The following is an 18,472-nucleotide window of genomic DNA, read 5'->3' on the forward strand; positions in this document are numbered from 1 at the left end:
TGAGCGCCGGCGTGCGGGGTCCCCCTCGAGGCAGGAGTGGCCGCCTCCCCCGGGGAAAAGGCTTTCCCACCTGATCACATCCTGACCCCCCCAGCCAGGAAGAACTGTGTTTGTTGCCTTTGACCCGATGCTCCCTCTCAAGGGTGGCAGGAAAGAGGGGCGAATTTACTGCCCCACACCTTAGTGGCCCTCGGCTACCTACTGGTCAGGCCTAGAGAGGCCAGTCCATGCAAAACAGAAGGTCTTGGGGGGGTTCCCTTCGTCCCCTGGGGAGTCACGCCGCAGCCCCGCTGACTCGGTAGCTGCTGGAGATGGGCGTCCTCTCCTGGCAGCCCCGACGGGCATGACACGGGGCACCTCGCGGGCGTTCCTTCCCCTTCCCGACCGCTCTTCTTCCTGCAGCGGCCACGTCCGCCGGCAGCTCCCTCGCCAACAGCACCATCCCCGAGAAGGAGCGTCAGAACATCGCGGAGAGGCTGCTGCGGGTCATGTGTGCGGATCTGGGCGCCCTGAGCGTGGTGAGCACCAAAGAGTTCGTGAAGCTGGCGCAGACGCTGGTCGACAGCGGCGCCCGCTACGGGGCCTTTTCCGTCACCGAAATCCTCGGCAATTTCAACACGCTGGCCCTCAAGCACTTGCCCCGAATGTATAACCAGGTGAAGGTGAAGGTGACCTGCTCCCTGGGCAGCAACGCCTGCCTGGGCATCGGGGTCACCTGTCACTCGCAGAGCGTCGGCCCCGACTCTTGCTACATCCTGACCGCCTACCACGCGGAAGGCAACAGCATCAAAAGCTACATGCTGGGCATCAAGGGAGTGGACCTGCGGGACAATGGGGACCTGATCCACCACTGGGTTCAGAACGTGCTCTCCGAGTTCGTGATGTCCGAGATCCGGACGGTGTACGTCATGGACTGCAAGGTCAACTCCTCGGCCTTTTCCAAGGCCGGCATGTGCTTGCGCTGCTCGGCGTGTGCCTTGAACTCAGTGGTGCAGAGCGTGCTCAACAAGCGGACGCTCCAGGCGCGCAACATGCACGAGGTCATTGAGCTGCTCAACGTCTGCGAGGACCTAGCGGGCTCGGCGGGCATCTCGAAAGAGACCTTCGGCTCCCTGGAGGAGACCTCGCCCCCGCCCTGCTGGAACTCCGTCACCGACTCGCTGCTGCTGGTCCACGAGCGCTACGAGCAGATCTGCGAGTTCTACAGCCGCGCCAAGAAGATGAACCTCATCCAGAACCTCAACAAGCACCTGCTGAGCAACCTGGCGGCCATCCTGGCCCCCGTCAAGCAGGCGGTCATCGAGCTGAGCAGCGAGAGCCGGCCGACGCTCCAGCTGGTCCTGCCCACCTACGTGAAGCTGGAGAAGCTCTTCACCTCCAAGGCCAACGACGCTGGCGTGGTCAGCAAGCTCTGCCACCTCTTCCTGGAGGCCCTGAAGGAGAACTTCAAGGTCCATTCGGCGCACAAGGTGGCCATGATCCTGGACCCCCAGCAGAAGCTGCGCCCTGTCCCCCCTTACCAGCACGAGGAGATCATCGGCAAGGTCTGCGAGCTGATCAACGAGGTCAAGGAGTCGTGGGCCGAGGAGCCGGAGTTCGAGCCGGCCGCCAAAAAGCCACGGACATCGAGCGAGAGCTCGCCCACTCAGGAGGAAGACCGGTCGGGCAAAAACGAAGTGTACGACTACTTGCAGGAGCCGATCTTCCAGGCCCCTCCGGACCTGTTTCAGTACTGGTCTTGTGTGACGCAGAAACACACAAAACTGGCCAAGCTGGCCTTCTGGCTCCTGGCGGTGCCGGCCGTGGGGGCCAGAAGCCACTGCGTCAGCATGTGCGAGCAGGCCCTCTTGATCAAGAGGCGGCGCCTGCTGAGTCCGGAGGACATGAACAAGCTCATGTTCTTGAAATCCAACATGCTTTAAAACTGTGGGGTGGGGAGGGGAAGGGGGGGAGGAGTGGCACCCCCTCCCGCCCGAGTCCCCACCGGGTGCAAAACACTGTTCCAAACCAAGAATCCAGTTTATAAGTTCTAAACACTGTGGACCTCATTCTGAATGCCCTGGGAAACAAAGCGAACACTTTTTATAGATATATATTAATATGTCTATAAAAAGCGACATTTTTGGGGGTGGGGGTGGAGAAATGCTTGTTGTGTGTGCAAGAGGCATGCCTCTCCTAGGAACGCACTCCTGGGCATAGATTTGTGGGTGAACATGAAACGTACTCCTGTTTTTTTTGTTTTTAAAGAGGGCAGACCAAGTGGATGCTTAACGCTCTGACGTCTTCAGGCAGCTGAGTTTCTAAATTGACTTGAATGGTAATTTTTTTTTATTCTCCCCCTACCCCCCACCCGAGAGATCTCTTTCCCCTACATCTTTTCTGGTTGATCCCCTTTTCTCTTCCGGACCCCCTTCCGGCTGGGGACAATTGTCTCTGCTTTTTTCTAGGCCCCAATCCACACTGGACTTTTCTCTTAGGAGTAAAACTGTGCACCCGGGCATTTTTATTTTTTTATTTTTTTGTCCTTCAAAACTTCAAATGTTTCCTGTTTGCAGGGCAGCTGTTCTTCGAAAACATCAACGTCTCTTAGAAATCAGGAATGGAGACTTGAAGGAGTTTTTATTTTTTTATTTTTGGTGTGTGTTCTTTTTTTCTAAGTATTCAGTCCTCTCTCTCTTTTTTTGTTGTTCGATTTCTATCCTTCGAAAGAGAAGAAAAAAAAATCTTTTCCCTCGTTCCTCGCTCTCTCTTTGGGTTTGATCACTAGTCGTGTTTACCTTTCTTTCCACAACCCCAAAAACGTTGGTTTAGACCCAAAGTAATTTATTGCAGCAAAGAATGTTTTTGCAAGAAATCTGGGCTTTGTTGTAGGTTTTCTCCCCTGTCTTCCCGTCTCCTCTTCCTCCCCTTTCCAGAATGTCCGCTCTCAGTTCACTGGGGTATGGCAAACAAACATCGCTTGATCTGCGGGCGTGGACACCCTTCCCAAAGAAAAGAAGGGCTGAGGGTGGATCCGTGGCGCTCTCGCTTATGGCGAACGGTGTTCTACCGAGGAACGTCCACGGGGGTGTGTGGAAATCTCTTTCTGTCCAGCCGGGCGCCAGCAATGCCACGAAAACAACGGACACGTAACCATTTCCCCCCCCCCGATCCTTCATATTCCTGTACAATATCCCACATTCAAAGCAATAGTTGACCTCAATGGCGTGGTTCTTCAAGCGAGCACTGGCCTGGCGTTGCTCTTTTCAGGGAGGCGAAAGGTAAGATGGACGCAGAGGAGGAAGGCAGGCTGGGGAGTAGGTCTGTCTTTTTCAGGTGGCTTTCTCTCTTTCTGCTTTTTCTTCGCCAGAGGTGTGGGGCAGGGGAGAAAGAGCGGGCCCGTGGCAAGAGTTTAGCTGGGCGATTCCAAGCCCGTGGCCCATTTGTGGTCCATTGGGGCAGTCCACTACACCTGCGGTCTGGCCGTTCCTCCTCCCCACGCCTCCCCCCATCCCAGGCTAGAAATGGGCACCGTCGGGGCAAATGAGGGAGGCTCTTCCGCCCAGCTTCTGATCCCCATCCTTGCCTACAAAGGCCGTGGGTCTCTTGCCCCCCTTTTGTGGCTGAGACTTAGCCGAGCGTCCAAACGGATCCATGGGCAACGCGGGCCGGTACGTACGGGAAAAAGGGTGGCCGGGCTCAGCCCCCATTTGCGGAGAACCTCCAAAGTGATGTTCTTTCATCCAGCTGGCCACCCTATGAGTGACATTCTTCCAGATCCTTAAGACACCTTAAGGTGTGGCGCTGGCAGCTGGGGCAGCCGGATCCGGGTGGGTGACAATCTTGCCCGCTCCCCACCACCACCACAAAAAAAAACACATCCTCACTCTCCCAAGGTGCCCGGGCGCCTCTGCAGGTCCTCGTGCCAAAGCAAGGGAGCCAGTTGGGCATCGGGGAGGGCGGTGTGATCCAACCCACCGCCACCCCGATCTCCGACCTGGCTCTCGTCAACCCCCCCACGCCTGGAAAGAGCAGGACCAGGAAGGGGCAATGGGGTGGGGGAGGCTCGCCTCTTGCCCAACAGAAACCGGAGCAGCCAGAACTGGGAAAGGTAGGCAGGGAAGGAAGCTTCGGCCAAGTCTTGGTCAGGCTGGCAACTTTGGCCCAAAAAGGGTTTCCGAGACCGAAGGCGCGTGACGGGCGCCCACCTGCAGCGTCCCTCGCCCACCAGAGCGAGGAGCGCTTGGGAAGAGTTTTTGTGAGTGTTGGTGCTAAATTAACGGATCTGGCCCAAAACCTTTGGCATGCCTCTGGCCCCCAATTTAAAACTATATATATGGGAATTAGATTCCTGAATCTGGTGTCGGGCTGAGCGGCTGCTTGGGGTGGGCCAGGATACCTCCCACCCTCCTGAAGGGAAGCGAGTGGGGTGATGCGAGGGTTTGACGCTCTGCTGACAATGGGCAAGGGATGGAGACCCCCCCCCTTCCAAAGCCCTGCTTTGGGCAGCCGCCCCCTTCCAATGCTCTTTTTCGCCATAGGAACGGCGCGTGTGCGGGGGGGCGCATGTTTCTGCCAGGGTTTGCCCATTAGGAAAGGCTGCCCGGGCTGAAGCACTCAAGTGGGGGTCCGGATCCAGTCGGGGAAGATGGGGCACAGATCGTGCCAGCCCCCCCTTGGTGAACCCCCCGTCCAAGCGTGACACCGGGCTCTGCCTTGTCCAGCAAAGAAGTCCGGCTTTTAGTCCCTTTGCCAACCGGGCAGCTGGAACTGGCAGGAGGGGGGCACCTTCCCCCCCCCAGCCTCTTGAGTGCATGTGTGTGTGTGTGCCGATAACAAGAAAGGGGAGCAAGAAATGGAAAGTTTCGCCCTGGGGAGCCCGGAAGGCGGGAGACACTCCTTCCCCCCCCCTCGTCCTTTTACCTCGGCCGAAATTCAGTGTTCCGGGCAATATCAAGGGATGCTTTGTAGTTTGCATCTCTCTACCTGAGGGAGTTACGGAAATCTTAAAATGTCATCTTAAAATAATAATAATAATAAATAAATAATAAAAAGATTACAGAAAAAAGTTTAAAAAAACTATATACAAAAAATATTTTTTAGGCCAGAGTTTTCTACAGGTATTAATGAATATTTTTCTTAATCCTTATAAGTTTTACTGTGTTTAATATTTCTTAATACCGGTAGCATTAATTTATACTTTTTTAGCGACACACTATTTTTATAAAAATGTGCCACCACTGGCTTGTCTTCATGGTGGGGGAGGGGGCGTGGGGGGGCCGGGGGGGGTAAAGTTGTGCGAGGGCGGAAGGTGCCCTCCTGCTGAACCATGTACTGTATTTAAAAAAAAGAGAGAAAAGTTATCTACTGTCACGCTTGCTGTGTGTTAATAAACAAGGAACTCTTGTTCCAGAAGTCTTCTGGATTGGTGTTGACGGAGGCGGGTGCCGTAAACGGTGGCTGCGAACCTTGTTAACTTTTTTTTTTATTTCAGGACAAAAAAAAAACTCTTGAGGGTTTCTTTGCAGTCCGGAAAGCCTTTGCTGTGGAGGTACCAGAAACACACAATAGCAAACCCTGTCCTGTGAAGGACGCAGAAGCAGCAACACGACCCCCGAGGTCAATTTTTTGCAGCAACGCACGATGCAAACGCAGCCGGGAGGGTTTTATCCGAGAGCGTCCGGAGCTGGGGTGTAGTCGGTTCCCGATGAGGGTCGTCGTAGCCCGGTGGGATGGGCTCTCGGGGGGGCACAGAAAGCAAGGCACTCTGCGGAAAGAGCTGCCGAGAAGTGGGTGTGCGCTTGGGCTTAGCCCACGGACTTGGGAGAGAGAGAAAACCAGGCCCGGAGGTGGCCGGGCACAGCTGGCAAGGGAGGGCACGAGAGCTGCAACCCCCTCAGTTCTTGCAACTGTGCAACAGTTCTCTCTCTCTTTCCCCCTCTGGAAATTAAAGTGATCATCTCCATCACTGGACTGGAGAGTCCAAACCAACACCGAGGGCAGGAGGCCAAGGCAGCCCTCGGTTGTGCCCTGCACCCTCGGGACATTCCCTGCTAGCAGTGCCTGCGAGCCCCCCTCCCCCGGGCAGTTCCCTTTTGGAACTGGGCCTCCCAGCGAACTCCGCGGAGAGCTTCAGAACACAAGTGGCAAGGCACAGAAGTGGGGGGTTCCCCCCCCAAGAAGCACCAGCCCTCCCACACACATATACCACCCATGGAGCCCCTTCCACCACCCGCAGCAGAGACGCCTGGAATTGCAGGTGTTGGGGAGCACATCGCCCTCGCGAGGTCCCGGGGGCCTCTCCCATCTCCGAGCGAGGCCGGCCAGCGACGGAGCAGGGGCGCTGAAATCGTGCACACGCAAACAGCACCCCCCCGGGCACCGAAGAGCTCCCGGGAGCCCCTTCTTGACTCTGAGCCGGCAGGGGCCGAGGTGGGGGGGGTGTCCGGTCACCAGTCCAAGTTCTGGCTTCGGCTTGAAAATCTCACGCTGTTCTCGCTGTAGAACTGGGCGTACCACCGGCGGTGCCTCTGGATGGCCGCGTCCTCTTTCACCAGCAATGGCCTGGAGCTGTATTTCTTGTTATTCCAGATCATGACGTCCCGCTCAAACTGAAGAGGGGAGCAAATAGATAAAACGGGGAGGCGGGAGTTAGGGGCGTCGGGCGTGCCACACTCTTAAAGAGAGGATCGCGCCCCCACCCTGCTCGGGAGAGAGATAGAAGCGACGCGCCGAAGCCGTCCACCTTCCGGCCATCATAAAGTCTGGCGAGCCCTTGCCACCATGAGGGAGAGAAACTTGTCCGTTCTTGTTTTAAAAAAAGCCAAGCGGGGAGAGGTAAAAATCGGTGGTTGTCCTAGAAAGCGGAACCTCAACATGTTTGGCCTCCGAGGGCTCATTTGGGTAAAAAATGGGCACCACCTCGCCCAAGAAATCTGGGTTTGCCATGCAGGGGGGAGTGGGAGGGTGGGGGAGACTGGCAACGTGCATGCCCCGTTAGGGGTTGGCTGGGCAGTGCAGGATGGTACCCACCGCCGTCTTCTCCTCCTTTTCCTGCTGGTCTCTCTCACAAAGAGCCAGGCAGGGCCTGCATGCCTGGGTGTGCAGGCTCGCGCACACATACACACACACACCCCGAGTCTCCTCCCTCCCCTCCCCGCTTACCTGGGTGCATTCTGCCCACAACATGAACTTGGGGATGAAAGCAGGGATGTTGCGCTGATAGTACAGACGGTGGACCACGTGCTGCAGGAGGGGCTCCACGGGCGTCACCATCTGGATGATCATCCCCCGGCCCAGAAAGTGATGCTGGAAAGTCATGAACACCAGACCAGGTCCCACCTGGGGAAGGGGGGGGGGAAGAGACCCGGGAACCCACTGGTGAGTGAAGGGCAGGGGGCTGCCCCCTTTCATGAGAGCCCCCACCCCCATTAGGCAGGCTCCTAACGCCTTGAGAATCCCAGCCGGCGGTGCCTTCTTCCTCCTCCCTCCTGAGGCCTTTGCCTTTCTAGAGGCGGCACCGGCCCACTTCCTCCCTGGACGACTGACCGCCCCTCTTTCTCCCCCCCCCATACCCGCCTGGGTCACTCAGCCGGAGGGCCATACCTGCCTGGCCACGACGGCCAGGTCCATCAAGGAGAAGGGCCAGCCAAACATCGTGAAACGGTGGTTCAGGACCATGCGGGAACAGTGAGCGCTGGGTTCGGATTCAGGTTGCCATTCCGCCTGGGGGAGAAAAAAAGCAGCAGGGGTCGGGTGGGGTGGGGGGTCAGGCGAGGTCTTTGAATGCTTAGGCCCTGCCTGTGGGTCTCCTGCATCTGTATCTGAGACCCACACTCGAAACAATACTCGAGGCGAGGAAAACTGCCCTGTGACAAACTGATGTCTTTTGCCATTTGAGAGAGCACCACTTCTCAGTACGTGCTAAGCGTGGCTGCCTTGGCCAAACTCCCCCCCAAAAAATCTCGTTCACTTTCGGCCAACGTTTCTTTCCTACCCACCCTTGAACCCCTGGAAGCGAACCGGGTTCTGATGCCTCTGGCCCGCCACGAGCCTGGGGGGGGGGGGTTCGCAAGTCGAGGAAGGGGAGACGCCAGGGAGCAGCGACCTACCCACCCCTCGCCACCTGTGAGATGCTTGGCGCCAGACTCGAGAAGGCCGCTACCTGCCAGTGGTGCTTAGTGAACGTCCAGCAACGGGAACTGGTGTGTCGAAGGTCTGCCCCGTCCAGGACGGAGGGGCCGTGGAGGATCGTAAGATGGGCCGTGTCGGCTGCGTTCTCTGGAATTTCCTGCCAAGGAGGGAACAGACGGGGGGCGTCAGGCCAGGCCAGAACACCCCACGAGGTTCCGGTGCCCCAGTGCAGGAGGGACCCTCCGAAAACCGAATGCATTCAAGGCTCAGCTTGCATCTCCGTGGCCTGCCGTGGTTCCCTGCCTTGCAGAAGTGTGGGCGACCCACGCTCCCCCTCTGGGGTCAGCCAGGTGACGGCTTGGGGGGGGCACGTTCCTCACGGCTTCCCCACTCCAACCCACGGAGGCGCCGAGAGCGGGGGGTCTGGGCAGAGCCAACGAGAGGGACCCTCCCCTCACCCCCCCCCGCCGATACCTCAATGTGCGCGTTGATGAAGTGCTCCGTGCAGCCACGGAAGACCCACTCGTGAGACAGCAGCTCCTCCTGCTCGGGGACCTCCCACGTCGGGGCGAGGCCGTCGCAGTGGTACCAGACAAGGATCATGCCGCTCACCTCCCGAGAGGGCCAGACTTTGACCTTGGCAAAGGCGGGCACTGGAGGAGAGGAAAGTGGGGGGGGGTCAGAGCCACAGAGAAGACCGCTTGCCCTTGAGACACGAGGGTGGGGGGGGAGAGATGTGCCCTGGTCATTGATTTTATTGGATCTGTTTCCCGGCTTAGTTCTTTAGCCACTGAGAAGGGGGTACTTTCCAAACCCAAGCAGTGGCCCCGCCGGAAGAGAGAGGGCTCTGAAATTAATTGTACCTCGCTAGATGATGATAATCCATTCTACTGAAATCGCTGTTTAGCGAAATCATCGTCTAGCAAAAAGCATTTCCCCATTGGAATACATTGAAACCTGTTTAATGCGTTCCAATGGGGAAGAATCGTCGTTGTCTAGTGAAGATCGGCCATAGGAAAGCCGCTTTGCGAACTGCCGATCAGCTGTTTAAATAGCTGTCTTGCGAAGCTTAGGTCTGGAAAACACCCGTTTTGCGAGCGCGGAGGGAGCTGTCAAAATCGTTGTCTAGCGAAAATTGGTTTGCGAAGCAGGGACCAAACATTGTCCAGCGACAGCCAAACCATCACTCTGGGCCACGTCCCCGAGCTCCCACGTGAAGACCACGTCCAGAGGGACTTGGGGCGGGCGGGGGGGCAGCCAGAGAGTCTGAAGGCTCTGGAGGGCAAGGCCAACCCGGTCACCTTTTTCAGCGTAGGGCACCCGGGTGCACCTGCCGTCCTCCCCGTGGAACTGCCAGCCGTGGAAGGGGCACTCGATGCAGCTGCCCACCACGCGGCCCCCCACGGCCAGGTTGGCCCCCAGGTGAGGGCAGTAGGCGTCCACCACGTGGGCTTTTCCGTCGGCGTCCCGAAAGATGGCGAACTGCTCCCCTGCAGGGCGAAGGAGAAGAAGAATTAGTGAAAGAATTAGGACCCCCTAGATCCTAACGGGGTTCTTCAGCCAAAAAGGGAATCGCCCGGAGAGGCCAGTCGGAAGGGTGCAAGCGCTAAGCGGATGCACAAGGTCTCGCCATGCAAGAAAAAGAAATCAAAATGACCCGGAGACAAGAGGAGGGGGTTCAACCCGGCGTTTGAAAACTGGCAAATGCGAGGAGACGCTCTTTGAGACACCGACGGCGAGACGAGGCGAAACCCAACCTCTGCCATGTCCAGAGGTGCTCTGACGCTCCTCAAGGAGCCACGGCTGGGAAGCTGTCGAGCTGGGCAAGAAGCCAGTGCCCGGGAGGCAAGACGCTGGACCGGACCAGCGTGGGCTCCTTTCCAGGCCCCGCTTGGCCTGCTCTGACTCGTACCCTCGCCCTCCCTGCCACCACCAACTCTCCCCCACCCCCCCAAAAAACCCCCACTGTTGTTCTTCCCAGGGAAGCTGGCAGGAGGGGGGCTGGACCCGGTTTCTCTGCCCTTCCTCCTCCCTTGGCTGGCACCTCTGCCCCACTCTTCCGTCCACTCTCTTCTCTAGGGCAAGATGGACCTTTCGCCTGGATAGGGATTCCGCCAGCCTCCACGAGATGGCGCCCCAGTCCCAGACAGACTCGGCTATGGGGCGGGAGGGAGGTAGGGGGGTTCTGGAGGCAGGCAGTGGGGGAGTCCCTCAGCCCCCTCCCCAGCCAAGAGGCAGGCGCCCCCCTTTTGCCTCTCCGTTTTTTCCAAAGGACCCGGAGAGCTTTCGTTGGGAGCAAAATGGGTGTGAGAAATGTCAGGAGGAGATTTTTTTTAAAAGGTTGGCCAACCCAGCAAAGAAATGCAAAAGAAAATTGATCAAGAGGTCTTTCCAGCAAGGGCTTCGAGGTCCACGTTTTGCTCCACGGTCTCCCAACCACCGTTGGGAGGACCGTCCCACGAGGCAGGAAGAGGGAGAGGGAAAGACGCGGGATTCCGCCCTCTCTACTCAAGCGTAGGGGGGCTCTTCAGCCCCTTAGACTGGCATCTTGCCAGTCTTGTGAGCAGCCGCCCACCTCTACCAGGGCAGGCCGGTGGCCCAAGTATTTCAAAACTGCCCGTCAGCGCCTGCCTTCTAACGTGATATCAGGGGGCCGGCGGGATGTGACTCTGGCTCTCCCTCTGGAGCCCCCCCAGGAAGGAAATGGAGCTTCCCCGGAGCCAAGCGGGGGAGAAAGGACTTGTGAAGGGCCCTCTGCCAAGCGGGGCTCACCCAGTCCCCCCCTGGGAGAGCGATGGAGGATCTTCATGGGGTGGGGGGCAGGCTTTGTTTCAGACAGCCCTGGAAGCATCTCCTTTTGCAAAACCGTCCCCCCCCCCCCCGGACTGCCTGCTGAGACATCGAGGAGAGACTTGGGGCTTCGCAGTGTTGGGTTGGCTAAGGAAGGCCGAGGGCCGCTGGAGCGGGAGATTGATCGACGGCGTGCCAAAAGCGATTCCAGTCTCCCGGAATTGATGGAGAGGCCTGGCTCACTGGGAGACAAGCAAGGCCGTCGTACGGCGGAAGGCAGAGAGGAAGGCGCTGCTGCAACCCTGAGGGGCCTGCTCCCCCTTTGCAGGATGAAACCACCGGCTGGGAGGCTTTCCAGGGCGTCCCGTCCGCAGAGGAAACCGACGATCCGAGCCAGGCATCTTGTGAGATGCTGCTTCTCCCAACTCTGATTGGAGCCCGGCTGACCGGCGGCCAAGAAAGGGCTCCACCGCTACGACTCCACACGCAACGGCATCATCCTTCACGTGCTCCCAGCCCTGCAGTATCCTGGACACAGGTGACCCTCGCTTCTGGCTCCTTTCCTTCTTTGCCCATGTCCCTAAAACACTGCAGGACCGCGAATTTCACTCGGAATTTTGCTGTTGGGATCATAGATCAGCCCAGGTAGAGATAAGGATTATATCATGTTTACATGTTTAGGTGCCATGTTTACAATCAAATCAAAACGAATGAGGTTACAAGGGAGGGTTATTTCCAGCTTCCTCGTTGCTCATTCCGTTAACACCAAATGACATGACCTTGGCTGTGATTTCACTGGCTGGGTCTTTCTCGATGGTGCTTTAAATGGAGAAAGGAGGAGACCTCTCAAATGGGCGCTCCGGCGGAACCGGTGGCCGTTTCCACCCCTGCACGGCGGGCAAAAAGGAGGCCTTCCTCATCTCCCCCTTCGCCGTCAAGCATTTTGAGCAGCGCGCTGTGGCATGAAAGCCACAGTCCTTCTCTGCCTGCTTTACTGCCCCTCTTTTCTCCCCCTCCATCATGAATCGCCGAGAAAATCCACTCTGTTGTTCTGTTAGGGTTAGGAAAACGACGGGGGAAAGTCCTTCGTACGGCACACGTCGAGGCTCACGACGGCAAGCAGGTCCCTTTGGTTTAGCCAGACGCCATGCCGAGAAGCAGACTTCTCCACTGGACCGCTCGTCCTGATGCTCGGAGGATCAACACCTCCCCCCTCCTGTGGCTGAAGCTATCTGGATCCTGCCCTGCCCTTGGCGGCCACCGAGAGCCAGCAACGGGAAGAGGCTGGCTCGCCAGAGGCCTCATGCCCAGGCCCCTTCCACCTTTCTTCCTGGAAAGGCTTCTTCTCCACCCACCCCATCTTTTTCTGCTCTTCCTGTCAACCCTTCCGACTCCCAACGCTTAGGGACAACGGCCCGGAGCGCCCAGAACTGAGCCAATCGGCTCTGGTCGAGGCAGAATGAAGCAGAACGAGGACATCTCATGACTCGCAGAAATTGACCTTAAAACCACACTGGCCCTAAAACCACACTGGCCCCATTGAGAACTGGTCAGCGGCCCCACGCGTGACGTTCTTGCCCGCAAACTGGGCTAGCAAGCCTAACAGGGCCCCGTTCTGTACCTGCTTGGCAAAGGGAAACCTTGGCAAAGGGAAGCCCACTCTGGTCTCCCCCAAACAGCCCCAGAGCACCGCAGGGGGGAGATGTCGGGGGGGGACTTCCCTCATCCTAGCCAGGTGGAAACCCTCCCCAAAGGCTTGGCCACGGAGTGCCAAACCGTCCTGGTGCCTTTGCCACCCTCTCCCCTCCCTTTGCCTTCAGGCTCGTCCCCTGCCAGGCTGTGCCCCCCCCCCCGTACCCACCCTGAGAACCCGTCGGAAAGGGCTTCCCTACGGAAAGTGGCTCCAGCCTTCCGGGGCTCTTCTCCCACCTAGGATCCAGCCCTCATTTCTCGTCCTGTCTCGGCCGTTCAACACGGTCCTATCCTCTCCGAACTGCCCTGCCGTTTAAGTCAGGGGCGAAAGGGCCCAAAATCCCACAGATCCTCGGAAAAGGCTCCCGGGTGGCACACCCTGAGGTGCTTCTCCTGCTCAGACCCTGCTGGGTTTTCCAGCTGGAAAGGAACGGGCGGCCGGGCCGGCTTAACTGGCTTCCCTGCCTGACCCCAGTGGTTTTTCCACTGAACGCCCGCCCGCTTGCCCTCCTGCCCGCCCGCCCAGGCAAATAGGTTTGGCCCTGAGAAAGCAAATCCTTATCAACAGATCCCGGCTTAGCTCTCTCTCTCTCTCTCTCTTTCTTTCTGGCCTCCCTCTGCAGCCCTGCTATGTCCCAGCCAGGACCTGGGAGACCTGGATTCGAATCCGTGTTTGGCCATGGAAATGCCAGCCAGGGTGGGGGGTGGGTGAGAAGAGCAACGCTTCCCCACTTTTTCAGCCAGATACTTTGGAAGACCTTTGACAACACAACACAACACACACACAAACACCATGATCTTCCCAAGAAAGGCGCATGCCCCCCCCACGGCTTCCTTTCCTGACACCCCCGGGGGTCCAAAACTCTGACTGCCTGCTCTGAACAAGTCGGCAAGGGAGAAGCGCCGCACGCCGGGCTTCTTCCCCATCGTCGGGCGTCCCCTATTTGGTCCTCGTCCACCCTACCCCACCCTCGTGAAAGCGCCAGGAATCGGGAGCCAATCCTTGCATCAGCAAACAAGATCGGGCGCCCCGCCCGCCTTCCTGTCTCCTGTCCCCGACCAGCTTTTCTTGCTCTGCCACCCTGGGCAAGGCAACTGGAGGAAGGGTCACCCGCAACCGCCGCCTTGCCTGGGGAGGGCAGCCGCCCGCCGGGAATAACCCCCTCCTCCTCCTCCAGCAATAAGGAAAAAGGAAGTGGGAGCCAGAGAAAGCAGAAAAGGGACCTGCCAGGTCCCCCCCCCCCCGACTTCTTGAATGAATCAGGCCAATGCCATCAGACACCACCCCAGGGGGCTGCCCCCCCCCGAGAGAGGCTCGGTCTCACTGGCAAGAGAGGATAGGGCCCCCTCTCCTCCAGAAGGGTACTTTCTCCAGGCCTGTGCTGGAGTTGAGTGCCCAGAGCCATCATCCCCGCTGCTCTTCCAGGAGATTTGCACCTGCCTCTCTAAGACACGTGAAGATCCGCATGCTAGCCATGGTGGCAAGCGGCCAGAGCAACTTCTTCCCATGGAAATGTCATGTGCCCCAGCCCCGGCTGGATTCTCAAGCTCCCCCTTGAATCTACAGGGGAGCAATGTAAGGGATCAACCCTTCTCTCTCTCCCCCCCACAAAGGGTCATCTTGCATGTTTTTTGGCTCAAGCTAGGAAGATTTTTGGAAAAATCATTGGCGCCACTCGATCGCTGGCCAGGGAAGTAGAGGTGAGCCGGTTCCATCTGTACATGGGGGGAGGGAAACACTTTTATGCCGGGAAAGGCCCCTTAAATTCCACTTCGGAGACCAAAATCTGGGCTGTTCCGGTAGCCCTAGGCCCCACCGCTGGCTACCATCTTGGGACGGAGCCGCCGGCCTCCGTTTCTGGATGGTTGCAACTGGCCCCAGAGACGCAGGGCTCCAAAATGCATCGCACAAAGAAAAAACATCCAGACGCCGAGTGGGTTTATCAGCTCCCTGGAGACAGACCGAACATTCTTTCCATGCATAAAAAGTCTGGACGACCGTCCCTGAACAGGACTCGCACGCAACGTCTTTCGGACGGCGTCCCTTTCAAAACCGGCCTTCTGAGGTGCGAGAAGCCGCTGCCAAGAAAGGAGTCCCACCTTGTCCTTCTGCACAAATCCCTTCCCTGCTGGAAAGTACCAAGATCAAGTTCCACGCGCCAGCTACGGGGCAGGGGGTAGTGCAATAGTTTTTGCCAGGCTCACATCGCCCGGCAGAGGCCTCCCTGAGATGCTGCCTTTCCGGTTAAGGGGCATTCTGGCTGACACAGCATGTCATGACTTCTCTCCAAAGGATCCTGATACCTGGAGGTGCAGGAGATCCACAGAGTATCCAGCCCTCGCCTCCCACAGAACGACAGGTGCCTCGAAAGGACCTTCGTTCTTGTAGCCCAGCCGAAGTGTTGCAAGTTTCCGCAGCTGTTCTGTCGGGGCCACCAAGACAGGTTGCAAACTGTGTTCAGAGTAGAGGCAGTCCAACGGCAGGAGGGGGAGGGTCTGGATGATGGTCAGCAGCCCCCCTCCAAAAAAAAAAAAAACCTGGGAGGTCAGCAGAAACACCTGCTCCCCATTCAGACCACGAAAGGCTCCTGCACTGTCGCAACACAGCCATGTGACTCCCAACGGAGATGTTGTTTAATAGTAGCCAACTTGGGTGTGTTTTGTGTACGCACTTTGCTAACGCAGAAAGCACACGCTCCGACAAGCTCCAGCAGCCGTCGCTGGCCGCCTTTGATCTCCCAGGGCATCTCCAGAGCCATTCGTGGAACTCCGCACTGGGGAAAAGAGTTGGCGGGTTTCGGCTGCGAAGGAAAAAGGGCGACGGGGGGGAAAGCCGCGTCTGGAGGGCAGGCCGGGCGTCCGCAGGGATTTCGAAGTCACCAAAAGGCACCTCTGCTGTATTTTCGGCAGCAAAAGATCCAGCCAAACAAACTAAAAGCCGTGGTTTCGTTCTTGAGTCATTCCATCGCATGCACGGCCTTCCTCGTCTCTTCCTAGTGTCCTCGTCTTTTTCTAGTTTACAATAGGCCATTGTTCGGGAAGAAAAAAGTCTGATGGTGTGGACACCTTTCTCCAGCATGGGTGCACAAGAGAGCATCCGGGGTCAAGCGGGAATTTGAACCCAGTTCCCTGGAACGGTCGCCCCACACGCCGTCCACTGCAGCACACCCGAGCAGACCCTCTGCTGAGACCCTCGTCCCCCCAGGGACATGTTTCCTACAGGCAGGATGGAGGTATTCCCCACGGAGCCCCTTTCTACCACCTCCGCCAGGAAAGGGGCCACAGCTGCACTCCCAGAAGTGAAGGCGTCGGTCTCCAGAAGCAAACAGACCCTCCCTGGAAAGGGAGACACGCTGGCTGGGAATGCCCTTCCTACCCCCTTTTTCTTGGCTGGGGCCCACAATGGAAAGAGGGCGAGGTGCCACGGAGGGCCGCCGGCTTCCACCTGACGGGAAAGGGCCCCCACCCACGGAGAAACGGGCACAAAGCCCAGGGACCCCATTCCTCACCCACCCACCCACCCACGCCCCGCAGGCCCTCAGAATCAATTCCTTGGCAGGAAATTAGCAAGGAAGGGACTCCCCGCCGGATCCCACAGGTCTACTCTAGTGGTGAGCACCACCTGGCTTGGGGGGGGCAGGAAACCGAGATGCCAACTCCCCGGGCACTCTGGGACCGAACCTTGGCCACTTTCACGCGCAGACCACCCTGACCTTGCAGAGCGCACTCTGCACGCGCCCAGGGCCCCGCTTCCTCTCCCTTGCAGGCACGCCTCTCCCCAGCCAGCGGCGGCTGCCTCCGAGTGCAATGCACAGAGGGGGGCGCGCTCTGTACACGCCCCGGAACGCTCTGGCCCAGGCGGGCGCCCGGACCCCTTTCTCCCGCGCGTCTCCCTTCCACTTACCCAGGGCAGCCACGTTGCGCACCTCTCCGCGGGCCAGCTGCTCCGAGCCCAGGAGACGGAACCAGCCGTTGGGGAAGACCGGGGGCACCTCTCCGAGGCAGCGGGCCCGGCGCACCCGGCGAGCCACCTGAGCCCGGCTCCAGCCGGCCTCCGGCAGGTAGCCCACCGCCTCCGGGGAGCGCACGATGCGCAACGGCCGCAGCAGCAGCCAAGCGCCGCCGGCACCGCCGCCGAGGAGGAGCAGCAGGAGCAAGACCAGGAGGGCGGCGGGCGGCGGAGCCCCGGGACCCTCCGGAGCCGGCAGGGCGCGCAACAGCCCCACGGCCGCGGCCCCCACCAGCCCAGCCTGCGCCAAGCGCGCCGCCAGCCCCATCGCGCCCGGGCCTCGGCTGGCCGGCCCTCGACGGCCGCTCTTATAGCGCGCCTGCCGGGGTGGGGTAGGGGTGGGGTGGGGGTGGGAGAGGAGGCGGGATCGGGGCCGGGCGAGGCAAAGGCCGGCCCTGCCCCTGCCCTGCCCTCCCTCCTCCGGCCAGCCTCCTTTTGCCAGCTCCCTCCAGGGCGCCCTAAAACTATGCCTCTTCCCAGGTCCTCTTGCCAAGCCAGCTTGCGCCCGGCGTCCTTCCTTAGTTTTTTTCCCTTCCCTGCCCACATTTGACCCGCTGGGCCCCCAGGATCGCCTGCGGGAGGCTGGCCAAGGCTTTGCTCCAGCATATCGCTGGCCCTCCTGCTTTCCCTCAGCCTCGCCTCTGGCCCCTTGCAGGAGGCCAAGCTCTTTTTTGGTTCTCTTGCTTCCTACACCGATGAAAAACCCTTTCTGTTCTGCTTAAACTTTTCTCCCAGGCCTTCCCAACCTTCTCTCTCTACAATTTCGGGGTTCATCCCTCTTTCTGGAGACTGGAAGGAGTCTCCTTCTCAGCCCTTGTCCCCTGAGAATCCACTTCTGACAGTGGCTCATTCTTACAAAAACTCCGGTCCATCACAGACTCATCTGAGTCTCTTTCTGACCCTGTATTTCTCCCAGCTGATGGAAAACCAGTTTTCCCAAAGTCCAGGAAACCATCTTCTCCCTCTAACAAGTCCCAGGAGAGAAGGGGTCCCTTTCACCCCAAAGTCTCGCTGACCAGTTCCTTCCTGTTAGGAAGAGCCAGATCCTGGATGGACGGCTGGCCCTCTTGTCGCTTCTTCCCCCTTCTGGAAGATGAAGGGGTCAGTGAGGGAAGGGAGGGCTGGACTGGACTGGACTCTGCCCTCCTGGAGAACTTTTGACTTCCAGAAGCTCTTACAGTGGACACGTGTCCGGCTCCCCTCTCTATGAGTCCATTCACTCTTATCCAGATCCTCCCGGTGCTTCGTGGCACACCCCACACAGACACACTGGGGCCACTGTTTCGCTGGATGCTCCCACGCCAGCAAGATTTTTCTCATGCTGTATTGGGGGGGGGGGGGGAGAGCCGTTTGCCTCTGAAACGGCTTGGGAAGTCTTTCATGGCATGCTCCTTGGGGCAGAGACCTGCCTCTGTTTGCTTGTGTCAAGCATCCTGTCATCTGCTGATGCTAAGGCAAATGACAACGGCTGAAAAGGGATTTGTGCCAGGGCCTCCTTATGAACCAGGGGCTCAAGGGTGCAGGACCATTACACACATACAGTGATCCTTTGATTTGTATCCTTGCATCCAGCCTGGGGGTTGCACTTGATGGCCTTATAGGTAAAGGTAAAGGTTCCCCTTGACATTTAGTCCAGTTGTGTCCGACTCTAGGCCGCGGTGCTCATCCCCGTCTCCAAGCCGTAGAGCCAGCGTTTGTCTGATGACAGTTTCCGTGGTCACGTGGCCAGCGCGACTAGACACGGAACGTCGTGACCTTCCCACCGAGGTGGTCCCTATTTATCTACTCACATTTTTACATGCTTTCGGACGGCTAGGTTGGTGGGAGCTGGGACAAGTGACGGGAGCTCACTCCGTCGCGTGGATTCAA

At 58.5% G+C, this 18,472-nt stretch overlaps 2 protein-coding genes across 10 annotated transcripts in view; one reads left to right on the forward strand and one right to left on the reverse strand.

Moving 5' to 3' along the window:
* Positions 1-5,394, forward strand: part of ZNF618 (zinc finger protein 618) — a 43,383-nt gene extending 37,989 nt beyond the window's left edge. For all 9 annotated transcript variants that reach the window (XM_072985096.2, XM_072985099.2, XM_072985097.2 and 6 more), the window contains one exon: positions 403-5,394. In XM_072985096.2, coding sequence (XP_072841197.2) covers positions 403-1,922 — 1,520 coding nt within the window. In that variant the 3' untranslated portion in view covers positions 1,923-5,394. The remainder of the gene's footprint in view (positions 1-402) is intronic.
* On the reverse strand, positions 3,143-16,871 carry LOC110087450 (cholesterol 7-desaturase nvd). Its single transcript, XM_020809147.3, has 7 exons — positions 16,499-16,871; positions 9,414-9,602; positions 8,587-8,765; positions 8,144-8,269; positions 7,585-7,704; positions 7,144-7,320; positions 3,143-6,590 (listed from the first exon to the last, which is right to left on the reverse strand). The coding sequence occupies exons 1-7, from the start codon at positions 16,869-16,871 to the stop codon at positions 6,429-6,431; spliced, it is 1,326 nt and encodes a 441-aa protein (XP_020664806.3). The 3' UTR covers positions 3,143-6,428.
* Positions 16,872-18,472: the final 1,601 nt, after the last annotated feature.

The sequence above is a fragment of the Pogona vitticeps genome, chromosome ZW-PAR (genome assembly GCF_051106095.1).
Source record: "Pogona vitticeps strain Pit_001003342236 chromosome ZW-PAR, PviZW2.1, whole genome shotgun sequence".
NCBI lineage: Eukaryota > Metazoa > Chordata > Lepidosauria > Squamata > Agamidae > Pogona > Pogona vitticeps.

What these genes read in the sequence shown, in the direction of transcription:
- LOC110087450 (XM_020809147.3), bottom strand. Translation starts at nt 16,871, where the DNA reads ATGGGGCTGGCGGCGCGCTTGGCGCAGGCTGGGCTGGTGGGGGCCGCG. An exon ending in TCATCAACGCGCACATTGAG is followed by an intron (nt 8,270 to 8,586) that starts GTATCGGCGGGG and finishes CCTCCTTGGCAG; the next exon opens with GAAATTCCAGAGAACGCAGC. An exon ending in TCACTAAGCACCACTGGCAG is followed by an intron (nt 7,705 to 8,143) that starts GTAGCGGCCTTC and finishes TTTCTCCCCCAG; the next exon opens with GCGGAATGGCAACCTGAATC.